Consider the following 23,493-nt stretch of genomic DNA (forward strand, 5'->3'; position numbering starts at 1 on the left):
CAATACCTGTGAGATTTTTGGAACATACCGTTACACCACTTTTTTAGATAGGATTAAAAACCCGTTGTTCAATACAAATTAAAATGTTATTCATCACTGAATTTTAAACTACGGTACACATAATCAGAACATTGTTTGTTTACATCAATTAAAATTTGGTGGAATGAAAACATTTTTTTCTGGATGTGAGAATCTAAAAAAACAACAGTATCCAGAGGAATGAAAGTTCTACATTTCAAAAGCAAAAAGATTATCTCGATTATTCGCGGTACCGTGAACTTACGATATTTTGTCGTGGGACGAACTTCCTGTTCGGCAACATAAGAAGGTTCTCCTTTAGAATCATCAGATGAGTCACTGACACTTCAAAAGACTACTCAACCTAAGATTTTTGAAATTAAACCAATTTTATTCAGTCTAGAATCTTCAGGAACAGTAAATAAATATTTGAAATCTTTTCTGATTAAATTAAAAAAAGAAAACTAGCTTTCAACTTGTAAAATAGGAATAAAAGAAGTTTACAAAATATCCAAATTGAGTCTTAATCAATCACTTTTTCAAATGGAAAGTATTTAATTTTTCTACAATAAATCGAAGTTAGACGAATCGTGAATATAACTCTTTTTTTAAGAGCTTCTATCAGTTAAAAGAAAAAGTAGACAGGAAAAGTAATTGAAATTTATATTTAACGGAATCGCCTATGGAGGATCATTGGAACCTTCAATCCAGATGACTAGATTGAATAAACTCAAACAAAAAGTATCACCCACTCGATAAAAAAGCAAATACAAACCATCAATTCAATCGCTGATCTCAAAAGCAAATTGAAAACATGATGAATTTAGAATCGATTTAATTTGTATAATACTAGAATTCAAAAGCGTACAAGAGAAATTGACATATAAAGTTAAATATTTGTTTGCAGAATCCGAATTTTGGTTTACTTTGTTCCGAAAATGCAAAATCTATTCAGATTAATGATTTAAGAACTGCGTTTTTTCATTTTAGAATTTAGAACTTATCAATAGGGAACAATTGTTTTGAAAGAGGCGAAGAACGAATAAATGTTTCCGCTTATCGAGACTGATGAAACCAAAGATTGTCGAGACTAAATACGCTACAAGTCCGAAATTCAGATCCCAAGCCTCTCTTAAATATAGTCTGGTTGAAACCTCCAAAGCCTTAAAATATAATTATCCTCGGTAAGAGCTTTGGTCCCATGAGAAAATTGCACTTCGATTTTGCTAAAATCGATCTAGCCATAATCACCAGCTTATCCCTCGTAGATTTAAAAGATGCTTTATAGGTATACATTATACATTATATAACCATCGGCTTGTTGCTGTTCTGGCTGTTAATTAATTAATGCGGCGAAAACATCACCCGAGTGCAAATAATTCTGAGGTTTTAACAAGAATAATTAATTCTTTATTATTTTTTGAAGGAAACAGATGACATATTAAAGATTTACTTTAGTAACATCGTTTTTATTAATTCTGAAACAATATCACTCGTTTGAAACCAAAAAAAATGGATTTGGTAAAAGGATAAAATAAAAACTTTACTTTAAAATTTTGATATGTTTGATATTTGAACAAATGTTACTATGTTTTTGGAAACCTCGAATATTATTTTGTAATTATTTTTATTTTACATATAAATGATAAAACGTCACTGTTATCGACCTAAGTTTCTGCTGTGCTCTGTTTCGTGTAACATTTTCAACATGCAATAACGATTGATAATGCTGTCATGAACTAAATGTTAATCGCTCCCTCTAGCTGGAAATTTGATTTCACCCTTTAACAACAACAATCATGCATTTAATACTCACATGCAGGGAAAATATGTCTGCAGAAAATTTCTCTTTTCGTGATCGGGACTTAGAAAATGGTTCGAAAAAAGGTACAAAAAGATTCATAGGTATGAATGATAATTTCGATTATTCACCATATAAACGATTTTAATTGCGAAGATTTTTGTCTACAAAACAATAATTAAAATCGAATATTAGGACCAATTACATCAAAGTTTCAAGTCTTATTTAATCTTTACTCGAGCTTTGATTATTTTTAGTATGTAGCTAATTAGCATTTCATTGTTTCGACTGTCTTCTCTATAATAGAAAAAGAAGGCATTTTCATTCAGTCTTCTTATCCGCATATCAGGAAATATCAGCAAAAACAAACAACATGCGAAGAGGAAGTAGATTCTGAAATAAAATAAAGAACACAGTTCGACGAAGTAGGATGGTGAAGGCTAAGTTAGTCGTAGAGAAAAAGGTCACTCAGATAATCACGAAATCAATTGGACTTCACCTAGAGACTTCAATTACTTTCTCCTCAGAAATAAAGCTTAATTCTGCCCAAAATATTATTTCTACACTGCTGAACTTCCAAATTAAACTATTTCTACTTTGCAAACTACAATTTTATTATTAGATTATATCCTTTAGCTCCAGCAAAACTTTTCAGGTAATTCTGATTCATCAATAATGTGTAAAGATATTTTAGTTTTTATATCCAAAATTCGATTTTTAAAGCAGTTTAGTCGACCTGTAGCCTACAATATAAAACCGATTCGTCTAAAAAGATAAGGATAAACTGAATAGATGATAGCCTACAGCATTCGACCAATTCGCCTAAAAATTTCAGGATGCAAACAATTCCACAAAGTAAACAGTTAGTAGCACAATCAACATAGTTTTTGAAATCAAAGTTTGCCAAGTAATTCTAAAAGATATTTTTAAAATTATGTTAAATTGATCAAATTACAGAAGTTTTGAGAATGTATTAAAAGACACATTTATATTTTATATTTGTTAAAAACTTTAATAATTTCCCACTTCGAATTGAACAATATTAAATATATAAATCCGAAATTGTTACTTTTGAACTCTATAAATTTAAAGTTGTGAAGATTTTGAGATTCAAATTATTACTTTTATTATTGTTAGTTCCAGCTGCGAAAAATAGAAAAGAAAAAAATCACAAACTCTCACAAACCACGAAGCTGAAACCAGTTTTCGCGTTCCTGAATCTTCTCAGTTCTCATCTTGGTAGCGCGACCTCCAAAAGCAAATAAAACAGTAGAGCACCTCGAGACAAATAATTTCAAGAAATTGCAATGAGATTCGCAAAAAAACAGCAGCCACTTTTGCTTATCTGTCGCTTCTGTTTTTCCAATGTGAAACCGGTCGAACCAGAAAACAGGAGATCAACTCAAGGTTTCCATTTTCTTTTCGATCCTTGCATAATTCGAGAGGACATTAGCACATTAACTTCAAAAAATTGCAGTAATTAAGTTATTCGCTTGCCTTTTACCTTATGTTAATCCAGCTTTGCTAAATTTTAGAATCATTTGAAGAGAACGTGATAATAATTATATAGAAGTTGGCAACTGCGACAGGCACGTGCTTTTCTCAGATTCATTCGAAACGTCATTTCGGAGGAAACAGACATATACAAGTAAAGGTTCATTAGGCAAATTTTAAGCGAAGAGCACTTTTGATGTGCTCAAAATAAAGATTCATGTTGCAATCGTAGAAAATTTTTAAATTATAAAAATTATCTCCGAGCGAAAATTAAATGACCACTCAAACTTAAAAGAAATCCCAGTCTATTCCCCGACTTTTCATGTCAAAAATTAAATTTTTCCAGATGGACCTCTAATCGTTTATTTGAGTAATTATCATGGATTCGAACGAAATTAAGGTGAATTTTTGGATATTTGCCAATTATTTCGATAAATTTAAAAGAATTTGGCCAAAAACTAAGCTTAATCTAAAAAATTATAAAAACATAATGAGTCTACGAAGGTACAATGTCAACATCATGTGTTAAACGTATTTTATATGAAAAAGAACTAAAAGGAACGTAACGTTCCTGTTTGTTACTTTCCATATTAAACCTTGACGAAACACAAATTTGACAATGTGCCTCCGTAGCTGTATTATTTTTTAGTGAGTTTTCATACTTAGCATTATTTTTAGGTAAATTATATGGAATTTTAGGAAATAATTGGAAAATATCTGAAAATGCCTCTTAATTTCGTTCGAATCCCTGGTAATTATTCTATTTTATTGCATAAATTTTGAATGAATTAAATACGCAGCCCAAAATGCTCTCAAAACAGGGGAAATAGGGTGATTTTTCAATAAAATGGTGGAATAATAAGGGGAATGAATTGCATTTTCAACAAAATAGTGGAATTTAAAAAAAAAAGAATGTACAAGAAAAGTTTTAAGTATTCTCGATAAAAAATCGAATATTTTGGAAAAAATTAAATTTTAAACCTGAAAATATGAATTTTCATTAACAAAGTTATTTTTCAAGCAAAAGAGATGAATTTTCAAGAGAAACGTTAATTTTTAACCAAAAATAATAGCTATATATACAAATAGTAGAATTTTAAACCAAAACAGAGGAGTCCAGTACCAAAAATATAATATCAAACTTTTCAACTTAAAAAAATAACTTTCGACAATAAGAAATGAATTTTTACCCAAAAAAGATAATTGTTCTACCAAAAGATGAATTTTTAAGCCAAAAAGACTGATTTTCTGTTCAAAAATGAAGTTCAACAAAATATTTGAGTTTTTGACCAAAAGTATTATTGTATATAAAAAATTTTAATTTTCAACGAAATTTATGACATTTTTTGCCAAATAGTAGACTTATTAACCAAAAGAGATTAATCATGGACCAAAAATATTATGGTAGAATTTCCAATTAAAAACAATAAACTTGCAACAAAAAAGCTGAATTTTCAACCCAAAGGACGGATTTTCTATGAAAATACAATGCAATTTTTAACCAAAAGATGAATTTTGAACCCAAAATCACTATAGTAGATTTTAAATTTAAAAAAAGTTAACTTTCAGACATAAAACATGAATTTTCAATCCAAGTCTATAAAAAAACGAATGCTCACTAGAACTGTTGAATTTTCAAGAAAGCTAGGCGATATTTACTGCAAAAGTAAAAAAAAATCGGAGAAATTATCTGTCTTTTCAGGTTATTTCTCAAGTTTTTCTTTTCTTCTTCATTTTTAAACCATACATTTTAAAACGATTCAATTGTGTCTTACTTGTTTTACAAAATCCTCTATTTGAAACGCTTTTAATGTTTAATGATCCAAGTCAATTTTATGTAATCACAGTAAAAATCGCATTTTAAGACTTAAGTTTATATTTTACGTCTACATTTTATAAGCTTTTTAGCCACGAAATGCAGTTTCAGTCCCCTGAGTCCTAACTTCAAAACTTTTCCAAGAGGAAGCACACCTGGCTTAAGGATCGTTTGAGTTGAACATTAACGGGACTCGGCTTTGTGATTTGCCCCTTGCGTGTGAAAAAGGATCCGGCAGTTTCACTCATGTAAAGTTTCTGAAAATTATTTCCTTTCTATTCATTTCAATTTTAAATTGTAGCTTTTTAATTTATTGTTGGTTTAGGCCTTTTTTATCATTTAAGAATGATGTTTTTGGATAAAAATCTACACTTTGAACAATTTAAAATTAATAATTTTAAAAATGGAAGTTTTTTACAATGATCAATTTATTCTAAATTAAATCCTTTTTAGAATTCAAAACAATACATTTACAGCTATTTTTAAAAAATATCTTTTTATTTTTGATCAAACATTAAAAGCGATAGAAAGTTAAGTTTAAAATTAGATTAAGATTCGAAAATCATTTTCCATTAAAAAGTAGTTTCAAACATTTTTTTATCCATGGAAGAAACAAATATCTAAAAAAAAACTCGCCTCCACGCACTGGGATTCGAACCCATGACAGAGTAATTCAGGTCCGAAACTACAGGATGAGCTATGCTGGCTCCAGAAATTAAATTTCATCACTCACCTCATACACATTAGGATGCCAGACTTTCGTCTTGAAGCGAATGCTTGGTGGACTGTAGGGATAATCTGGTGGAAACTTCATATGTGCCTGTAAACAAAAAGATAATGCATGTTTAATTTTTCATTCTACACGTTTTTATGCCTAGATTGTAATTTGATTATTTCTAATTCTTAAAAACAAACTATTTGGCAAATGTTAACTTGCATTAATTGCATAACTAGAAAAAAGCTTTTACATTCAATTCCTAATGGAAGAGACCGATATTGTCGAAATGAATGATAACTTCCGCATAGGAGTCGTCTCCTTTCTTCTTGCGTATCGAAGAGCTCTCGATTTGGGCAAACTGCCCGGTCAAAGAAAATTTCGTTTTCGACATTACAGCCAGTACAGGCTTCAGTGAAGCTTCGCCAACAGGACGCTATATTGATCGCGACCTGGTCATGGCCCAAATATCCCACCCATCCTCTGGGACCCCCCCTAGAGCTAACCTAGTTTTTCCTCTCCAGTAGTTCGAATCTTACTACTGATATTGTTATCCTATTTCTCGTCCACTTTTAAACACGTGTCCCTTGTACATATATCTATCGCTGGCTTTCTATTTATTCTGCAATTGCAAGGAAACTTCAATTTAAAAAGTTCACCATTCTGTAATATTAGGAGCCTCTTTTTTCTCCGTGGGCATAAACTTAAGCCTCAATTGCAAAAAAAAAAAGATTCAGCTTAAATAAAAAAAGTTGCATTTTCAACACTACAAGAAATGCTGATTTCAGGTATTAAAATAAGACTTGGAAAAAAAGTCTGGAGCGCTACTAAAATGAGAAAAATGGTGGGAATCTAAATTCATTTATTTCACATTAAAAATAACAGCATAAAGTTAACATATTCAAAAACAGGACACGCAAAAAATAATACTGTAAAAAAAAGATATCTCCAGTTTTTACAGTGAACAAAAAATTTGATCTTCTTAGAAGACAAATGGATTTAAAAAAAAAAGACGATTTTTTAATCCAAAAGGACGAATTATCTGCTTACCAAAAACTTGAATTTTGTACGCAAAAATATTAATCTTCAACTAATTAGTCGAATTATAAGACAACAAAATATTTGACTTCAAAAAAAGAAAACAGTTGACTTTTAAACCACAGAAAATTAATTTTAAACAAAAAAGTTAATTTTCAATCAAGAAACATGAATTTTCAACCAAATAATTCAAAATTTTTATTTGATAGTTTGCAAACAGTCTGATTGGCTTTGACGTGAGACTTGCCATTCTACTAGTTTCTCGTGATTTAATTACTAAAATATCGATTACTGATTCCACCTCAGTTGGATTGGCCTAATCTATGAATTTAATTAGGCATCGTAAAACGCTAATTTTATACATTTATAATAAATCTTTAATAAAATAGATCAGTAGGCGAATATTTTCTCTAACAAAATAGTATTGAAAATAAAACTAGATTTTGATGACAAACTGCATTACAAAAAAAAATCTATTATCTGATACTATTTCAGGAAAATATGACACAAAAATTTCATCTCAGGACAAATTCAAGTTGCCGTTATTATGAAGAAAAGTGCAAACTTGGAGATTCAAGCAATTTATTTGTGCCCGAGCAAATTATGTAATTTAATTAAACGCATTCTTCCAAGTCTGCATTTAATTAAACATTTTTTTCACGCATCTCATTTCACTATACGTTGTACCCGATTCATCGAGAAGACTTATATTGACATTACTCACAATGTATTCAATCATTCAATTATTAAGTACATTATCGAAAATTGATACTTTATCAAAGAAATAATTTTAGATGATAAAACTGTGAACGGCCATGCGTAGCATACAAAGAGAATCTTAGATTACTGGTTTTATGAGGAATGACGAATGCAATAAAGAATATCTTTTATAGTGATTTTAATAAACAAAGTGAAAAACGACCAAAAATGTTGACCTCAATTCCAGAAAGATGATGACCCCATTGCATTCAACATGTTCCATTTGCTCTAGTAGGATCGACCGAAACATTTTCACGACCCAGTTACTACGAGAGGGATTATTTGAAGATCAGGTGCACCAACAATTTTTCTTTTTTTTTTACATTTGCTGCTTTTAAAATTTTGGTCGAACTAATTCTTATCCGGAAACAGAAAAAAATCGTTTGCACAATCTTGGCACGAAGCCTAGAAAATTTATCTGTTATAAATCATTTAAGCAATAAATCAAATTACAAAAACGGACGAGATAATCATAAATATTGTTCTATAATATATATTGGTCATCACAAGTGAGATTTCCAATCAAAATTTCTTTTCTACAAAACAATTTTTTTCGCGTTTTGTGTTCGAAAATAATCGACATGTATTTTTTATTTCAATGTGATACTCGAAAATCTCGAGATATGATTTTTCAAAATTTGGTAATCAGGAAAAATAATTTGTTTACAATCGCTCACTGTAAAAAAAGTTTTGAATAGAAAAAACTATTCTTGTACTGGGAATACGCATTCACCCACAAGCTTTTAAAAATAGTATAAAATACCTCCTGCTGTTTTTTTTCATAACAATATAGAGCATTTTTATAAACATTTTTCTTTATTTTGAACTTCGAACATTTTAATTCTTCCCTTTTTTACCTTAAAATTGTTGTTCAAGATTCTCAAATATGCAGGAAAAATTTGAGAATGGAGAAATAAAAACAAATGATTTTTCCCGATTATATGAAATGACTATGAAAAGAATTTCTCGAAAAGCAAGTTTACAAATGATACCAGAAAGAGCAAATTTCGACGTCATTTGAGCTTTATAAGTGGGCTAGCCAAAAACCTTCTTTGCGAAATGTCAGTAGTATACAGATACAAAATATTATGAAGAAGCAGAAGACCAAAATAATACTGACAAATGCTTCGATCTCAACTTATTCAAAATTTGAACGATATACACTTCTAATTATTTAACTACTAATTTACCTTAGCCCTTCTAACTTATAATAAAATTCGAGATCAAATTCAAGATTCTTAAAGGATTTAATTTAACATTGTTCAAAATTTCAAATGATCTAATTTTTAAGTTTTAGGTTTAATTACACGAATTCTAAGTTTTTTCACTGGAAATTTTGTTGACTCTGAATTTTTTAATTTTAATTCAAACTTTGCGGATATTAAATTATTCAATTTAAATGAATCTTTTAATTAAAAACTTTAAACGGTTAAATTTCAATTTTATCGGCTATTGAGACTTTCCATTCATTATAAAATGTAAGAAGCTTTAATCTGAAATTAATCAATTTTAATATTTAAATTTTCATATTGATTAGCATTCTTTCGGAAATCATAAAAACTTTGAATCACTTGATTTAGAGAGCTTAGGATTAAAAATTCTGCAACTAGCATAAGGTTCCCAACTAAGAACACTATTAATTTGCACAACAAAATTTCGTCAAACGTTTATAACTTTTTACCTGATTGAAATATTGCGAGAATTTGTTTGTTTGAAAAATTGATTTTTTGCATTTCATTTAGAAACAATAAAATATTTGACAAAATACTAACAAAAAACTTTGATTATTTTTAAATTTCCGCAAAAGATACCCTTTACTCTTTTCTGATATCTTGCATTGATCGCGAAAAGAAAGTGAAATTCAATTTTTCGAAACAAAATTCTCAGTCACAAAAATGATTTGGCGTGCATAAAACTTACGAATGTCGTTTTGATATAAGCACGATGAGAAAAAAAAAATTAAGTTAAATTGTTATCAAGATTTTAAGAAAAAATGGTATTTTTCTAAAACAGTCCCCAAATATAATAACTTCGCGAAAATGATTTTCCCTCAAAACCGTAAAATAAAATTCACCTTTAAAGAACAACATATTTAAGAGGCGAATGATACTTTGACTTGAAGTTGCACCGTCTGCATAATTTTAAACGGACTCGGTCAGAGCCAATTTTGATTTTAAGATTTTCAATAGCTAGATGAAACTTCACAAATTAGCATCTTCTATCATAAATGATGAGAATATAAAAGGCTGGAACCCTATTCCAAGCAATTAAAAAATTAAATCATGATTTTTCCGCTAATAGAACTTGACTATGTTAATCGTGTTTTCTAAAACACATTAAAGCTCGCCTAACTGGCCACAAATTATGCTTTTAATAATGAGGCTGTTTTCATTCAAGGAATCTATTCGATGGGGAGCAACACATGTATTATTTATAGTTTGCTCTCGCGAGAACGTCTGGCCTCACCTGGTGAAAGGATAAGTTCGACTTTCCTCCTCCATAGTTGCAAGCAAAGAGGTGAATGCTGAGTCTCGTTTGTCCTTATGTTAAGAAAAATTGAATAAACTTAGTAAAAAGCAGGATTTAATTCAAGAGAGAAAGAAAGTTAATTAACCTCAATTCGCTTCGCGTCACTCAATCTCCTTCTTTCCATTTTCTTACAGATATTAGAAATATATCACTGCATAAATAACAATTTGGCTAATATCCAAACCAAACTACCTATATGACCAACTCAAGCAAACGAGCCCAATATTCCCTGAATATTTAAGATAAATTTGAATTGACACAAAATATTTTCCTCAATTAAGCGTTACTTTTGGAACTTAAGAATGTTTTAATTTTGAAAAGGACGAGAAAATCAAAATAAGATGAAAAAATAATTATGTCGAAAATTCAGTAAAAATTGTTTTGTTAAGAGCAGGCTTTGGGAATCAGTTTTCTAATTGTTCTCACTTTCATTGTTCCTTGGTTTTCTTTATGGTTCGTCGTTGTCGGAGTTGAGCAGACGTTACCTAATGGCAAAACTTTTCACAACGACCAGAAGCGATTACGACACATCGTGCGACCTTCTTCGATTCGACGGATTATGATTCTTTGCCACTGCAAGGTCTGACCGCGCCTGTAATGTTGGCAACAAATCTAACAAATTGTTTAGCATTACATATTTTTATAATTTGCTTATTCTATTTTCTTCAATTATACGAAGGCTACCATAGACTAATATGGCTGGAAAAAGTAGAAATAGACTTATTTAAGACAAAAAGTGACTACTGCTTTGTCTATCGGTTTGCATTTACAAGATCAAATGAAATTATATTACGTTCTGAATTCGGGGGTGAAAACAAGAGTCACAATTACCAGAATAAACTTTACAAGTGATGTTCAGATAAATTATAAATACCTTTATCAACAGGTAAATAAACCTTGGACACTTAAGTGCTGTATTTATATTTCGATACTTTACAATTTGGAAATACAAAACTAAATAAATTTTTTTTTACGAAAATCGGGTAATAATAGGGAAATAAATTGTTTTAAATATAGTATTGTATCGAATACAATACGATACTCTTTAAATTCCTAATCTTCCAAATTAAAATACTACAATTTCAACAAACTAGACACATTAATTTTTTACTAAAAAAGATAAACTTTCAACCAAAAATGGAATATTTAATTAATTTTCACAACAACAAAAATTGTCAATAAAATAATTAAATTTTTAAACAGAGAGATGAATTTTCAACGCAAAATGTAACAGTGCAACACAAAAGATGAACATTCAACAAAATAGTTGAATCCTTAATCAAAGCAGATTATTAATTTGCGACTAGACATAGCCAAATTGAAAACTAAACTCTGCAATGCTCTTAAACTCAAATTAAAAACCATTACAGTTTGATCGTATAAAATAGTTTATATTTAAAAAATATTTAATTTTGTAGATCAGATTAATGAAAAAGTATTTGCATAACTTTATTGGTAAGATTTAAAAATTATATTTCAGACTCACATAAACGAATTTTCAAACAAATAGTTAGATTTTCATTGAAAAAAATGTAATTAAAAAATAATTTAATGAAGTAGTTTAAATTTCACATTTTAAAAGTTCAAACCAAAAAGATGAATTCTCGAACAAAAACATAATAGTAGACTCTCAAACCAACAAGAATGAACTTTTAACAAAAAATGATTGGATTTTTTTCTTTTGTTCTATTAATTCAGTCCCCCTTTAGCTGGAAAAACGAGGAAAAGAGAAATACGGAAAAGCAAATAGGAATTTTTATAATTTAGAGACCAACGAATAACAGTTCAAATAAACATTGAAGTTTATTCTTAACACTCTTAAAATATTAGGTTAGAAAATTAGAACTTTTGCTTAGAACAGTAATTTTAAGTTAAAAAAATTATTTTCCAATCCGCTCTTTTTGATTTCGAAGTACACACTTTTTATCCGGACTACACAAAGTGTACTGGACAAAGCAACATTTTATGCCATGAATACTGGCATAGTCAAAGAGAAAAGAGGAATCTAAAAGGGACGAAATTAAATAATTAATTGTCAAGTACAGCAATTTTATTAGATTAAAAAAACAAGTGTTAAAAATTAGGCGCGAATATTTGTAATTCAAACTGCTTCTGAAACATTCGTTTCTTCGGAAATATTTTTTCTTTTTGTTAAGGACAATGACAATGGTTATGTCTATTTAAATCCAGGTTTGCAAATATTTATCACGGTCACTGAAATTAAAAAGTTCGAACTCTTAAAGTTGACTTTTTTCACTTCGAGTAATTAAAACCAATGCTCTAAATTCTAAAATGAAGAATGAATCAATAAAATTTTAAATGTAGAAAATTATAGCATTTAAAGCAATTTTAACTTAGCGATATTAAAACTGAACGATTTAAATTCTTTGTAAGTCGAGAACTTGTTAAAATTAAAGTTAAATTATTTTTATTTAAGGACGTTGCAAACAAATAATTGCTCAATTGTTATTAATAAATAAAAATTCAATACTGTCACTAACAAATTTGCATAAAATGGTTCAATTCTGATAATTTAAGTCAATTCTGCTATTATTAAGGAGTTTACCATACATTAGACCAGCAAAAAATTATTTGTTTGCTTTGCTATATGTAAATTCTGCCATCAAATTTAAATACTGTAGTATGATTTGATAGTCAAATAGAAACTTCTAAATCTAGCGAAGTGAACGGTATTGCATAGAACTTTCAGTCTATTATTGTTATGTATACTTTTAATAATATAAGAATCTTAGGAAAATAAATCAAAGGCCAAAATTAATAATATATCAAAGAACTTTAGCAAAAATTAACTTTTTCAAAATTACTGCTGTATAAATTTGTAGCTTATAAAAAATCATTTATTAAATTGATTATTCCACAGCAAATGCTATTTACCATTGTATGACTCATCTTGTAAGAGAAAAATATTTCCCTTGAAACGCAAAAAATGAAAACTGTTTTAGAAATGAATACATACTGCATAACAAAGTCATCAGAACATCATTGAAATTTATTTAAAAATATTAATATAGTTGAAAATTAACTTATAAAATGTTAAAAATATCAAGAATAGAAAGCATTTCACCAAAATTTAGGACCTTATTAGAAATCAAAATGAGATTCTAAAATTAATTTTAAGGCAGCTTTGACCCAAAAGCGTAAAAGAAATTTTTTTCTCAAATGTATATTAAATTTGAGAAAAAATTGCTTAATTGTCCGAAAAATCTAAAATTTTGTATAATACCATTATCATGAACCTAATTCAAAATTCTCTTCTGAAAAAATATTCTTCTAGACTAATCATTCATAAGGGACCGTCCATAAATTTCATGGCGCTAAAAATAGTCGAACATTCGGACAAGAGAAATCGTGACGCCCCCCCCCCCCTTCAGCGTCACGTGATTTATAGGCGACACCTAATTTAATTTTTGAAATTTCCCCTAGATTTTACTTTTCAGTAACACCAACAAAAGTTTCATTCCAATATCCTGATCGGCCAACTGTGTTTTACCCAACCACGTACTCTAAAAAAAATATACGGAGAATTAAAAAATATATCTTCCCGTTTATAAACTTTGCAAGCTTTAGTTACCATTTCAATTCATCCCTTAAAAATAGGTATACCTGTTCTGAAAATGGTAATTGTAAGAGTTGCCAGGAGAGTATAAAGCTTTTTACCTGTGCACAAGCTATCCGCTTTCTAAACCACTCTCCATTTACGAGCCAACTTCTCCCTGAACTATATTTTAAGCAACGGTATTGCTGTAAAATTTACACAGATTAGAGGCCATAGTTACACAGTAAAAACGAAACTCTAAAAATAATTTTATCTATAAAAATAACAATAATTCAAATGAGTGTCAATATCGAGATAAAAAAAAAAAGTTTCCGAATAGAACAAGAGATGAAAGTCAAACTGGTTACGCCAGCGCCACACGATCAGAAGAATAAAAATGCTTTGGGATCTTTCACAATAAATCGAAGACAATAGCGAATACAGAGCAGGGAATTAATTTCAACACGATACTATATCATTTTTATGACTAGAGAAAATTTTTATTTCAGAAAGACCTGGAAACGGAAATCCTCTTTCAGATTTCATATAGAAAATACTTTGTAGATTATTAAATTTTTGTGATATAAAATAATAAAATAAAAGCACAACAAAAGAAATACTCTCATGAAAGATATTTGATAATCGAAACATGTCAACACCTTTACGCGGTGTTTACTACATACATATGATCAAAGCAACAAAACAATGCTTATATTAAAGCTATTTGAATCTATAACTGATTTTAAATTATCTACTTAAAATTATGTTTTAAACTTTAACCTAAGCAACAAAATCTAATTTTCAGTTCCTTTTCCAATTATAAAACTTTTAATTTTAATAAATTTATTTCTTAAATGTTTTCAAACTTGGATTAAAGTCTTCTAATTCGGTTCATTTAAAATGAAGGATCCTATAATTAAAATTTTATTCAAATTTAAAACATTATAATTCAAGGCCTTTTTCAATGGCATTTCCTTCTAGAAAATTCAGTTTTCATGTTTAAATTGCTTTCATATTGACAAAGATATTTGAAAGTTTTCTATTTTTAAACATTATTGATATTCCAATTCTTCAGATTTAAGTGGTTCATCTCGTATATCATAATTGGAATAATTTGCAAATAAATGTAAATGATAACATGTGGAATATTTGAAAATCGAAGGCATTGCCTAATGCCTACAAAAAAATATTAAAAAATCGGATATGTCTATCGAAATTTCGGTATAGGTAGCTACGGACTTTCAAAATATTTATTATTCTTAGGTTCAACTAAATGATTCTATTGGTTAAATTTTGTTTCAATCTAAATAAACGACCTTCGAAATAGACACCTTTCAAATTATCACTTTCAAATTTAAATTAAATATTGAAATTTTAAACTTTTAAAGTAGTTAGCATTTTCATTAATTTACAAATTCTTCTTCATTGAATTTAGACGTTTTTCTACTGACATGTTATCAAAACTAAACTTTTTTTTATGATTAACGTATTTTAAATTTGATACAAAATTGAATATTATTCCGATTTGATAAGATAATTTTAAAAAACACATTTCTAATTTTGTTGATGTCGTTCTTAATTCTTTTAAGTGAACTAAAGAGACAAACAATATTTTTCTTTTAAAGAACTTTTAAAGGAACCGCTGCTCAGGCAAATGTTAATTTCTGGATTATTTCGGATGGGGCGGTAAGAATTCTACAAAATGATTAAATCAATAATTTTTTAACATCAACCAATTTTCACTTTAAAATCCCCGCACTCCATTTAATTCGACACAACAAAACTCTACAAGAGTTATATTATGTAGACTTGCAGAGTTTATCTGAAATTGAAAAATGAAATGTATAGCTTTGTGTAGAGTTTGACGACATAGGATATAACTGTAACGGTGTAAAGAAAATTATTAAATAAATTCTACTGTGTAAGTAAGTTTAAGTATCAGAGGTACACTATAGAAAAGTGTCTGAAAATAAGTCAGTTTGTAATGGTTTTACTGTGATTCATGTGTTCATTCTACACGTTCATTGTGAACCTGCAGAGAATAAGAGAGTACGACGACCTGCATCCGGGCATAACTGAGCCAAGCGCAGCTTAACTTCAGCGAGCGAACAAGAAACCTTAAACAATCCCATGTGTCCAAGCGGATAATTTCTATAGTGATTCAAGATTGACGTATAAATGACCATGGTTCTAACCTTGGTGGATTCTTATCTCGGAAACAAAAGCCAGACACGCGAGATGCTGCCATTACCTTGACCGCGAAGAGCGAAATGACAACAAACCATTGATTTCCTCCATCCTCCTTTTTATACAGAGATCACCTTTCTCTCCTTGATTTTCCCTCTCTCCCGCCCTTCAACTCCTGTTTTTGCATGAACCAACCCTTGTTTTCTACCCCTATTCGAAGGGAAAGCGGAAGCAGATTTTAGTCAAGCGCATAGCTGCTAGCGCTGCCAACACTCGGCCACGCGTGTGACTCCTCCCCCCTCCATACTCCCTATGTGCAACCCTGATTGTTTTTTGTGGGTAGATCATTCGAAGTCTAGGAATACAATCGAGTTAGGCAACTCGGGAAATCAGGTGATGCTAATTAATGCTATTGTAAGCAATAACAGGCTCTGCAATGAATTTGAAGAACCCTGATCGACCTGTATTTTGAATTGCAAATGGAGGCACACTTCAGTGTAATTTCTAAAGAACTAATTGTCCTAATTTATGATTTTTTAAGAACAATGTCACTCAAGTGTCAGAAAAAATTGCCGGACATGGTTCGGTAATTGAAAATTTTATGAACTACGAGTAGTTATTACATTTTCTTTGCAACTGCCAAAATGGCGTACATTTTTCGAACAAAAAATCTAGAAAGTGAATGTTCCGAAAAAGACCACCTTTTATTTTTCTTTAGTTTTACAGTCATATGAGTTTCGTCATCACTAAACTATCCCTTCACACAGAAAAACTGTTTTTTTTTTATATAATATAAAATAAATGTGCCAAAATATTAATTCTTCTTTTTTCTTCAAAATTTCTAGTTTTATGTATCAAAGAAGCTAAATTTATATGGGATGACACAATTCTCTCGAAAAATAAAAATCCCGAAAATATAATGCCCAAATTAAAAAATTTACAAAAGTTCATATTAGCGAAACAAAAAATTTCCCAAAATATTTAGTAACAAAATGAAAATATTACCGAAATTCCAAATTCCAATGTATGCTAGAATAATATATATTATGTTATGTTCAAAATGTTTAAACTATGTACGTATACATGCAAAATAAAACATTATTTTAACCGATAAAAATAGTAAATATAATTTTTTTCTGAAACTGCCATAATTTGGAATCTTTCAATCGCGGTAAATTACCAATTTCGGCAACATGAAATGTGGAAATTCATGTAACTTCGATAATTTAATAATTACGGAATACTTTAATTTCGTGAATAAACATTTTCCAGTGTTCTTTTTTTAAATTTAAAACTTCAGAAACTGTCATTTATCGCAACTCAAATAGAGCAATTCTGTTACAAGTTTCTTAACTTTTTAGTTGAAATTACAGGATTTTCTTTTACGTTGTATCTGAAAATGCTGAAACTCGTCACAAAAAAGTTTAATTTTTTGAAAACGGAAGTTCTGTCGTTAGATACACAGAAAATAATGATTTTGTTTCGTAATGTAAGATAAAATTCCGTTACAATCTCAGGCTGTCATGAAAGATTTCGGAAAATTCAGTTACAAATTTCGTCATTTTAGAGAACATTTACAGAATTTAGATTTTAAATCGGAAATTTGATGAAACTATGATTTTAGCTTATCTGATTTGATTAATTTCACTTCTTTATTAGTTTTGCCTTTTTTGTTAGAAATAAAACTGAATATTTAAAAAAAGAAATTATATTTTGAAAAATGTATTTTATGGTATAAAAAATAGACACTGACTAGTATTGCGGATTTTTCCGTAAAATGAATCGGTCAAATATAGCGCTAGAGCTATTATTACGGAATTTTCCATAACGTTAGCTCTGAACGAGCTGGAGAAGGGGTTAGCCCTACGGAGAATTCCGTAACGGCACAGTTCGAAAAAAATTACTTTGTCTATATTAAGGAATAGTTTAGCAAGGACAAAACTTACATGATAATTCCCTCAAATTTACGTCGGTTTAATAAGGTTTCAAGTTACTTTGAGAAATTTGAAATTATAGATGTCACTACAAGCTGTTGCAGAGGAAATTAAATTATGTCAGTTTGTTTCACCAAGATACCGTATTTTAAACAAAATTGTCGACAATTTTTCCATAATTCATTTAAATAATCAAGTAATCCTAAGCAGAGGGAAAATTTTTTTCGCTGATATGTGTCTGATATTATTCCTTGGTAAATAATACACTTCAACCCCAATCAATTTCATGACATCACCAGAGACAAACTGCCCGATTTTATATGAAATCGGCTAAATGCAGATTCAAGGCCTTCAAAATGGAAGCCGCCAAAAATAAACATTCTTATTTTGAGGTCTTTGAATCGAAAAAAAATCAATAAATGAATTTCAATTTAAACAAAGTGTCACTTTCTCAACAGAAAAAAGTGACCAATTTCTAAAATAGTATACTTCAGGTGAAAAAATTAGATAGGTGAAAAGGACGAGCAATTGATAATCTGTGATGAATGTCAATGATGGCTTACATAATTAGTATTTATTTTCTGTAGTGTACACTTATAAACAAAAATCTACAATTACCCCCCCCCCGAACTATGCCCGACCAAACATAACATCTGACCCCCCACGAACTACAAGTCCCACTTTTCCAAAAATAACTTTTATTCCTTCGCCTAACAGAAAAGGAACGAGTCAAAATTCGTCTCAGTCTAAAATATGAACACAATTGTAAACCCTGGTATTGTTAAAAATCGAAAACGCCATTTGTGTGTATTGTATTTACAGAGATGTCGTTCAAAACAAACGTGGATGGCTGCTGGCGTCACTGCTTCTACGGAAATGCATAAAAAAGTGCGTTAATATAGCAATACTAACCTTAAAATAGCCGCCCTGGTAGAGAGTGTCTGGTGGCCCAAAAATCGCAACTTCCCACTCGAACATATTATCCTCGTTAACGAGTTTGACGCGGAAGCCCTCGACGGGTTCCTCTTGGAGACTTTTGTATTCGAGTGCAAGGGCCCTGACGGCGCTACTCGTTGGCTGCGCCATGATATGTTTTACCCGTTTTTAGCTCTAGAAGCTTAATTCTCTATTCCAGGCAAATAAGCGAAAAACAGGTAATGGAAATCGGAGTTCAACTTAAATGCACAAACCACCAAGTATTAAAACAAGCACTAAAGTCTTTATGGATAGGATGGGCACTTTGACACAATCAGTTTAAAGACTCAAGACTTTCTGGTTGCCTCGAGATTTTACCAAGCTTAAAATATTAAAACTTCAGAGTCCTGCCCATTCGTGTTCAACTCAAGGCGACACGTTTTCTTTTATCTAATCGAAGAAACAAATTTACTTTCGAAATAAACAAAGGAACAAGACACGAAAGCTGCAGGCTGTTCGACGATCACGACACGACACTCTGCTCAAGATGCGTTCAACATAACAGCTGATGGGTTGATGCTCGTCTGCGTCAGTTGACATTCTGCGGTTGCGCAATGACTTAGAGACGCTTGCGCAGACATGATAAAATTTACGCATGCGCGTCGCATTTTTCAGTTTTGGCGCGGCATTTTAAAAATATTAAAGTTTCAAGAAAATTCATCTGATTGTTTTAGAATGTTAAATTGTTACTTTCTCTAATTATGCAACTTTTTAATGGATGAAAAAATGAACAAATATCCATAAAATTCTGTCTACATTGAAGTTCGTATGTTTCCGGATGGAAATATTTTATCATCGGTTTTCCACTTACTATCCTTGCTATTCAAATGAAAATTAGTGAATTTTGAAATGATTAATTGATAATGACTCTGTAGGCTTTGAGGCACACATTCTCATCGGGACACTCGCGCTACGCGGTCAATTTTTGACAGACATTTGTAAACAGGTTTTGTTCAATCGTTTTTCTCGAAACTTTCGTCGTTTTTCCACACATTTTTATTTTATTTTTTTATTTTCAATGTTATGTTTCACGAATAAAACAAAATGTACGCGTCATATGAAGAAGTGATTATTAACGAAATTGTTTGTCTTTTTTGGGATAACAATTTTTGTTAATTCGTCTTTTTTCGTGTCCTACATAGTTTGACCACAAAATGCACTTTTTGAGTTTTCATTATTTTTAGTGCAATCAAAATTTGAATTTTCGATTTGTCAAGAAAATCCAAAAATTTGTTATGATAATCTTGTAGGGCTTTCAAAAAGAAATGTTTTTCTTCTCTTGACTTTTTTTTCATATCGTGCGTTTTTTGGCTTAAAATTTTGATTTTTGGATAATTGAAAAAAATTGTAAAATACTATAACTCTGAGATTTTTTTTATCGAAAAAAAATCATAAGGATAAATTGTTTTGTTCTTTTTAATACTATAAATATCCGTGGATAGAATTTTCACATGCAGAAAAAAGTGGTCTCAAAATTTTTCAAAATGCGCTCACTTTTTGAATTTTTATCAAAAATGGCTGGTTATAAACTGATAAAACGATAACACGATAAAACACGATTTTTTTCTTTGGAACAAAATCACATTTTTTACTAAAAAAATCTATCCAGTTGCTTCGAATATTACTTGATATTAAATCATAAGGTAGTTATTATTCATATTTACATATAATCTTTTTGATTTTTATGTTTATAATTTTAAATTAGGTTTTTGAAGACGGAATTATGAAGCAGTTTAATTTTTAGGGCCTTAAAACAAACGTTTTTTTGTGCTCCAAAACATAAATTCGAAAAAGTTTGGTATAGAATTTCTTAATTTTTAAATGTTTCTCTTGTAAAATTTTACAAGGTTCTCATTTCAAAATCACATATTAAAAATGTCTGATTTGAAACATAGTTGCACAAATTTCAGTTTAAAGAATTCATAATTAAACAAATTTTTAATTATATTCCACCCGAATGAATTCAGTACCATGAAAAATTTATATAACAATTCATCAAATTCACGCCTTAAAACGATAAGATGTTAGAATTATACATATATAAATTTAATTTTTCTAAATGTTCCACAACAGCAAACATTTGATATGAAACTTAAAAAGCATAATTTGAATTGATTTTTATTTTCACTTGGGGAAATTGGGGCGAGACGGTGCACAAAATCTTTGACGCTAATTAGGCTGTAACCTGTAAAAACTTGTAGAAACAATTATTAGTTAAAATTTGTTCCAATTCATTATTTACAAGTTGCACATATGTTTTTGTAAATGGAGTGAACTAATTTTTCAGAAATTAAGTATCACGCATATTGTATGTTACGTGGGGCGCTATGGAACACGTGGCGGGTAAAATAGAACGAATGGTGGGACGGTATGGAACAATTGGAATATAAATTTTAATTTGTAAATAATTTTGAAAATTAATAGAAAGTAAGCAAAAAATAAAAATTTATGTCATTGAACACCAACTCGAAGAGATATAATGTTAAAATACGTACTTTAGCCAGAACATAACATAAAGAATTAACGCACAGGAAGGATGAAAGACCCTAAAGGAATTTAAAATAATAAAAATTTATCTGAAAATTAAATTTAAAGAAATGTATCCATATTATCTGAAAGTTGCGTAGATAAAAGGATGAAAAAACTAAATTTGAATACAACACTTATTTGTTTGGTAGTTGTTATTATTGAGTAAATAATTAACAAAAATAAAATTAAACTTCCTTCGATAAACCGTTTCTATTCTATTATTTTGCACATATTTAGCAAGTTAGCGACGAAGTGTTGATGCCGCAGTTTCGTACTTACTTTCAGCTTGACGGTAATTTAACTCATCGTTTCTTATGCTTTCGAATGCCCTTTTCAAAATTTCCTCAGGCCAGTTTTGTCTACCAGTCTTCCTTTTATAATTTCGCATTTTAATAACTTATATCACGTACTTTATCACTTTTTGCTTCTTCAAAATATCTCGCAACTAACCCGACCGGCGACCAGGTACACTAACAATGACTGCGACAGGATAAATTCGCGGATGTTCCGGTGTTCCATTCCGCCCTAATTCAGCTTGTTGCATCTCGTCCCCAACGACAATTTTATTTCAAATTCGTAATTTTCTTTACTAAATAATTTATAATTCAATTTAATGTCAAGAAAAGAAAATTTAAACTTCATTTTTTAAAACTCTTGTAAGGGAAAAGGGAATAAGAACATTATTAGTAGTTTATTTTCTCTCTAAAATAACACCATTCCTGAGTTCTGAAGTACTAAAAATTTGCACTAAGTTTCTGATACAATTTTCATTAAATATAAATTCTTTTTGGACTTTCCTCAACTCATTAGACTTATTTTAATTTTATAAATTAATATCAAACTTGAAGTGTGAATATCTTTCCAGATATAGTGGCGTTTTGTTTTACACACCTGTCCCGTCGCACCCCACCTGCCCCAATATATTTTTAAATTGTCAGCATCTTAGTTCCAAATTAAAAAAAAATGAATAATTTGAAATTGAAAAATATTTCATTGGAAGATTTCAAGAAAGAATAATAATTCTAAATGAATTGTTAAATATTTACCGATTTTAAATTAAAAAGATAAAAATTGTATCGCTTAAAATCAAAATAGATAAATATAGAGATACCTGAAATTGATACATTGCATGAGTTTTAATATTACAATAAAAATTAAGACTGCTGAATTTTGAAAAAAAAATAAGAACTAAAATCTTTTGATTTCTTGACGATTTAAATCTACTTAAAATAATTACAATTTTAAAGAGTTTGAATATGAACAAGTTTTAATATCACAATTCTTGGTAAAAAAAAATTATTACTCATAAATTTAATTTTCAATGTTCCATAGTAATTCAGTGAAACTCTTCTATAGCGCCGATGTTGGGGCTGACGGTCGGTGGGAACTAACTCGTAGCCCAAACCGCTTTCGTTTATTCACGCCTGAGTGCTTCTGAGCGACAACCGCAGACCCCGCGCACCAGCGCAGCTCCTATTACACCTACCTGCGGCGTGGCGTCCAGTCTCGGAAGGGCTATAGAAAGGAGGGATATTGAAGGGTTTCACTGTATTATTTTTATTTTTAATGTTTCCCATTTAAAACTTCGTTTTAACTTTTTTTTAATAATTCAATTGTAATGGTTTATAACATTTTCCCACTTTTAACGGCGAAGATGACGATAAATTTATTTTTCATGTGAAAAAAATTTGTCTAATTAATATTATTAATAAATTATTATTTGTGTATGTAAGAACAAGCTAAAATTATAGACTTCTAGAAGCTTTGACTTTGAAACATTTAATTTAGTTTTGAATTTCAAATTTTCAAATTTTAATCACTTCGAAATCAAAATTATTTAAATTCAAAAGTTCACCTTTTTTAATTATTCAACGTTGACCGCTTTTAACTAATAATCATACAATCTATCTACAATTGAACAATTTTCAAAATTTTTTAATCAGAAATAAAATTGTTCAATTCTGAACGTTTTAAATGTGAAATTATACAGTTTCAACTTGTTCCTAATAAAAATGTCAAAGTTTCAAAATTTTAGTCGAAAAATCAATTTTTGGAGCTTTTAAATCAAATAAAAAAATTTTTCAATACTCTAATTTTTAAATTATTCAATTTCAAACATTCTTATTTAGAAATAACACAAGT

The 23,493-nt window shown here is 29.7% G+C and overlaps 1 protein-coding gene across 1 annotated transcript in view; it reads right to left on the bottom strand.

Annotated features, from left to right (window-relative positions):
* The window catches only part of LOC117171688 (ubiquitin-conjugating enzyme E2 R2), a 31,939-nt gene extending 12,525 nt beyond the window's left edge, over positions 1–19,414 (bottom strand). The window contains exons 1-2 of the mRNA XM_033359218.1: positions 18,760–19,414; positions 5,863–5,949 (exon numbers count right to left, since the gene is read on the bottom strand). Coding sequence (XP_033215109.1) covers positions 5,863–5,949; positions 18,760–18,933 — 261 coding nt within the window. The 5' untranslated portion in view covers positions 18,934–19,414. The remainder of the gene's footprint in view (positions 1–5,862; positions 5,950–18,759) is intronic.
* Between the last annotated feature and the right edge of the window lie 4,079 nt (positions 19,415–23,493).

This window comes from Belonocnema kinseyi, chromosome 4 (assembly GCF_010883055.1).
Source record: "Belonocnema kinseyi isolate 2016_QV_RU_SX_M_011 chromosome 4, B_treatae_v1, whole genome shotgun sequence".
Lineage (NCBI taxonomy): Eukaryota > Metazoa > Arthropoda > Insecta > Hymenoptera > Cynipidae > Belonocnema > Belonocnema kinseyi.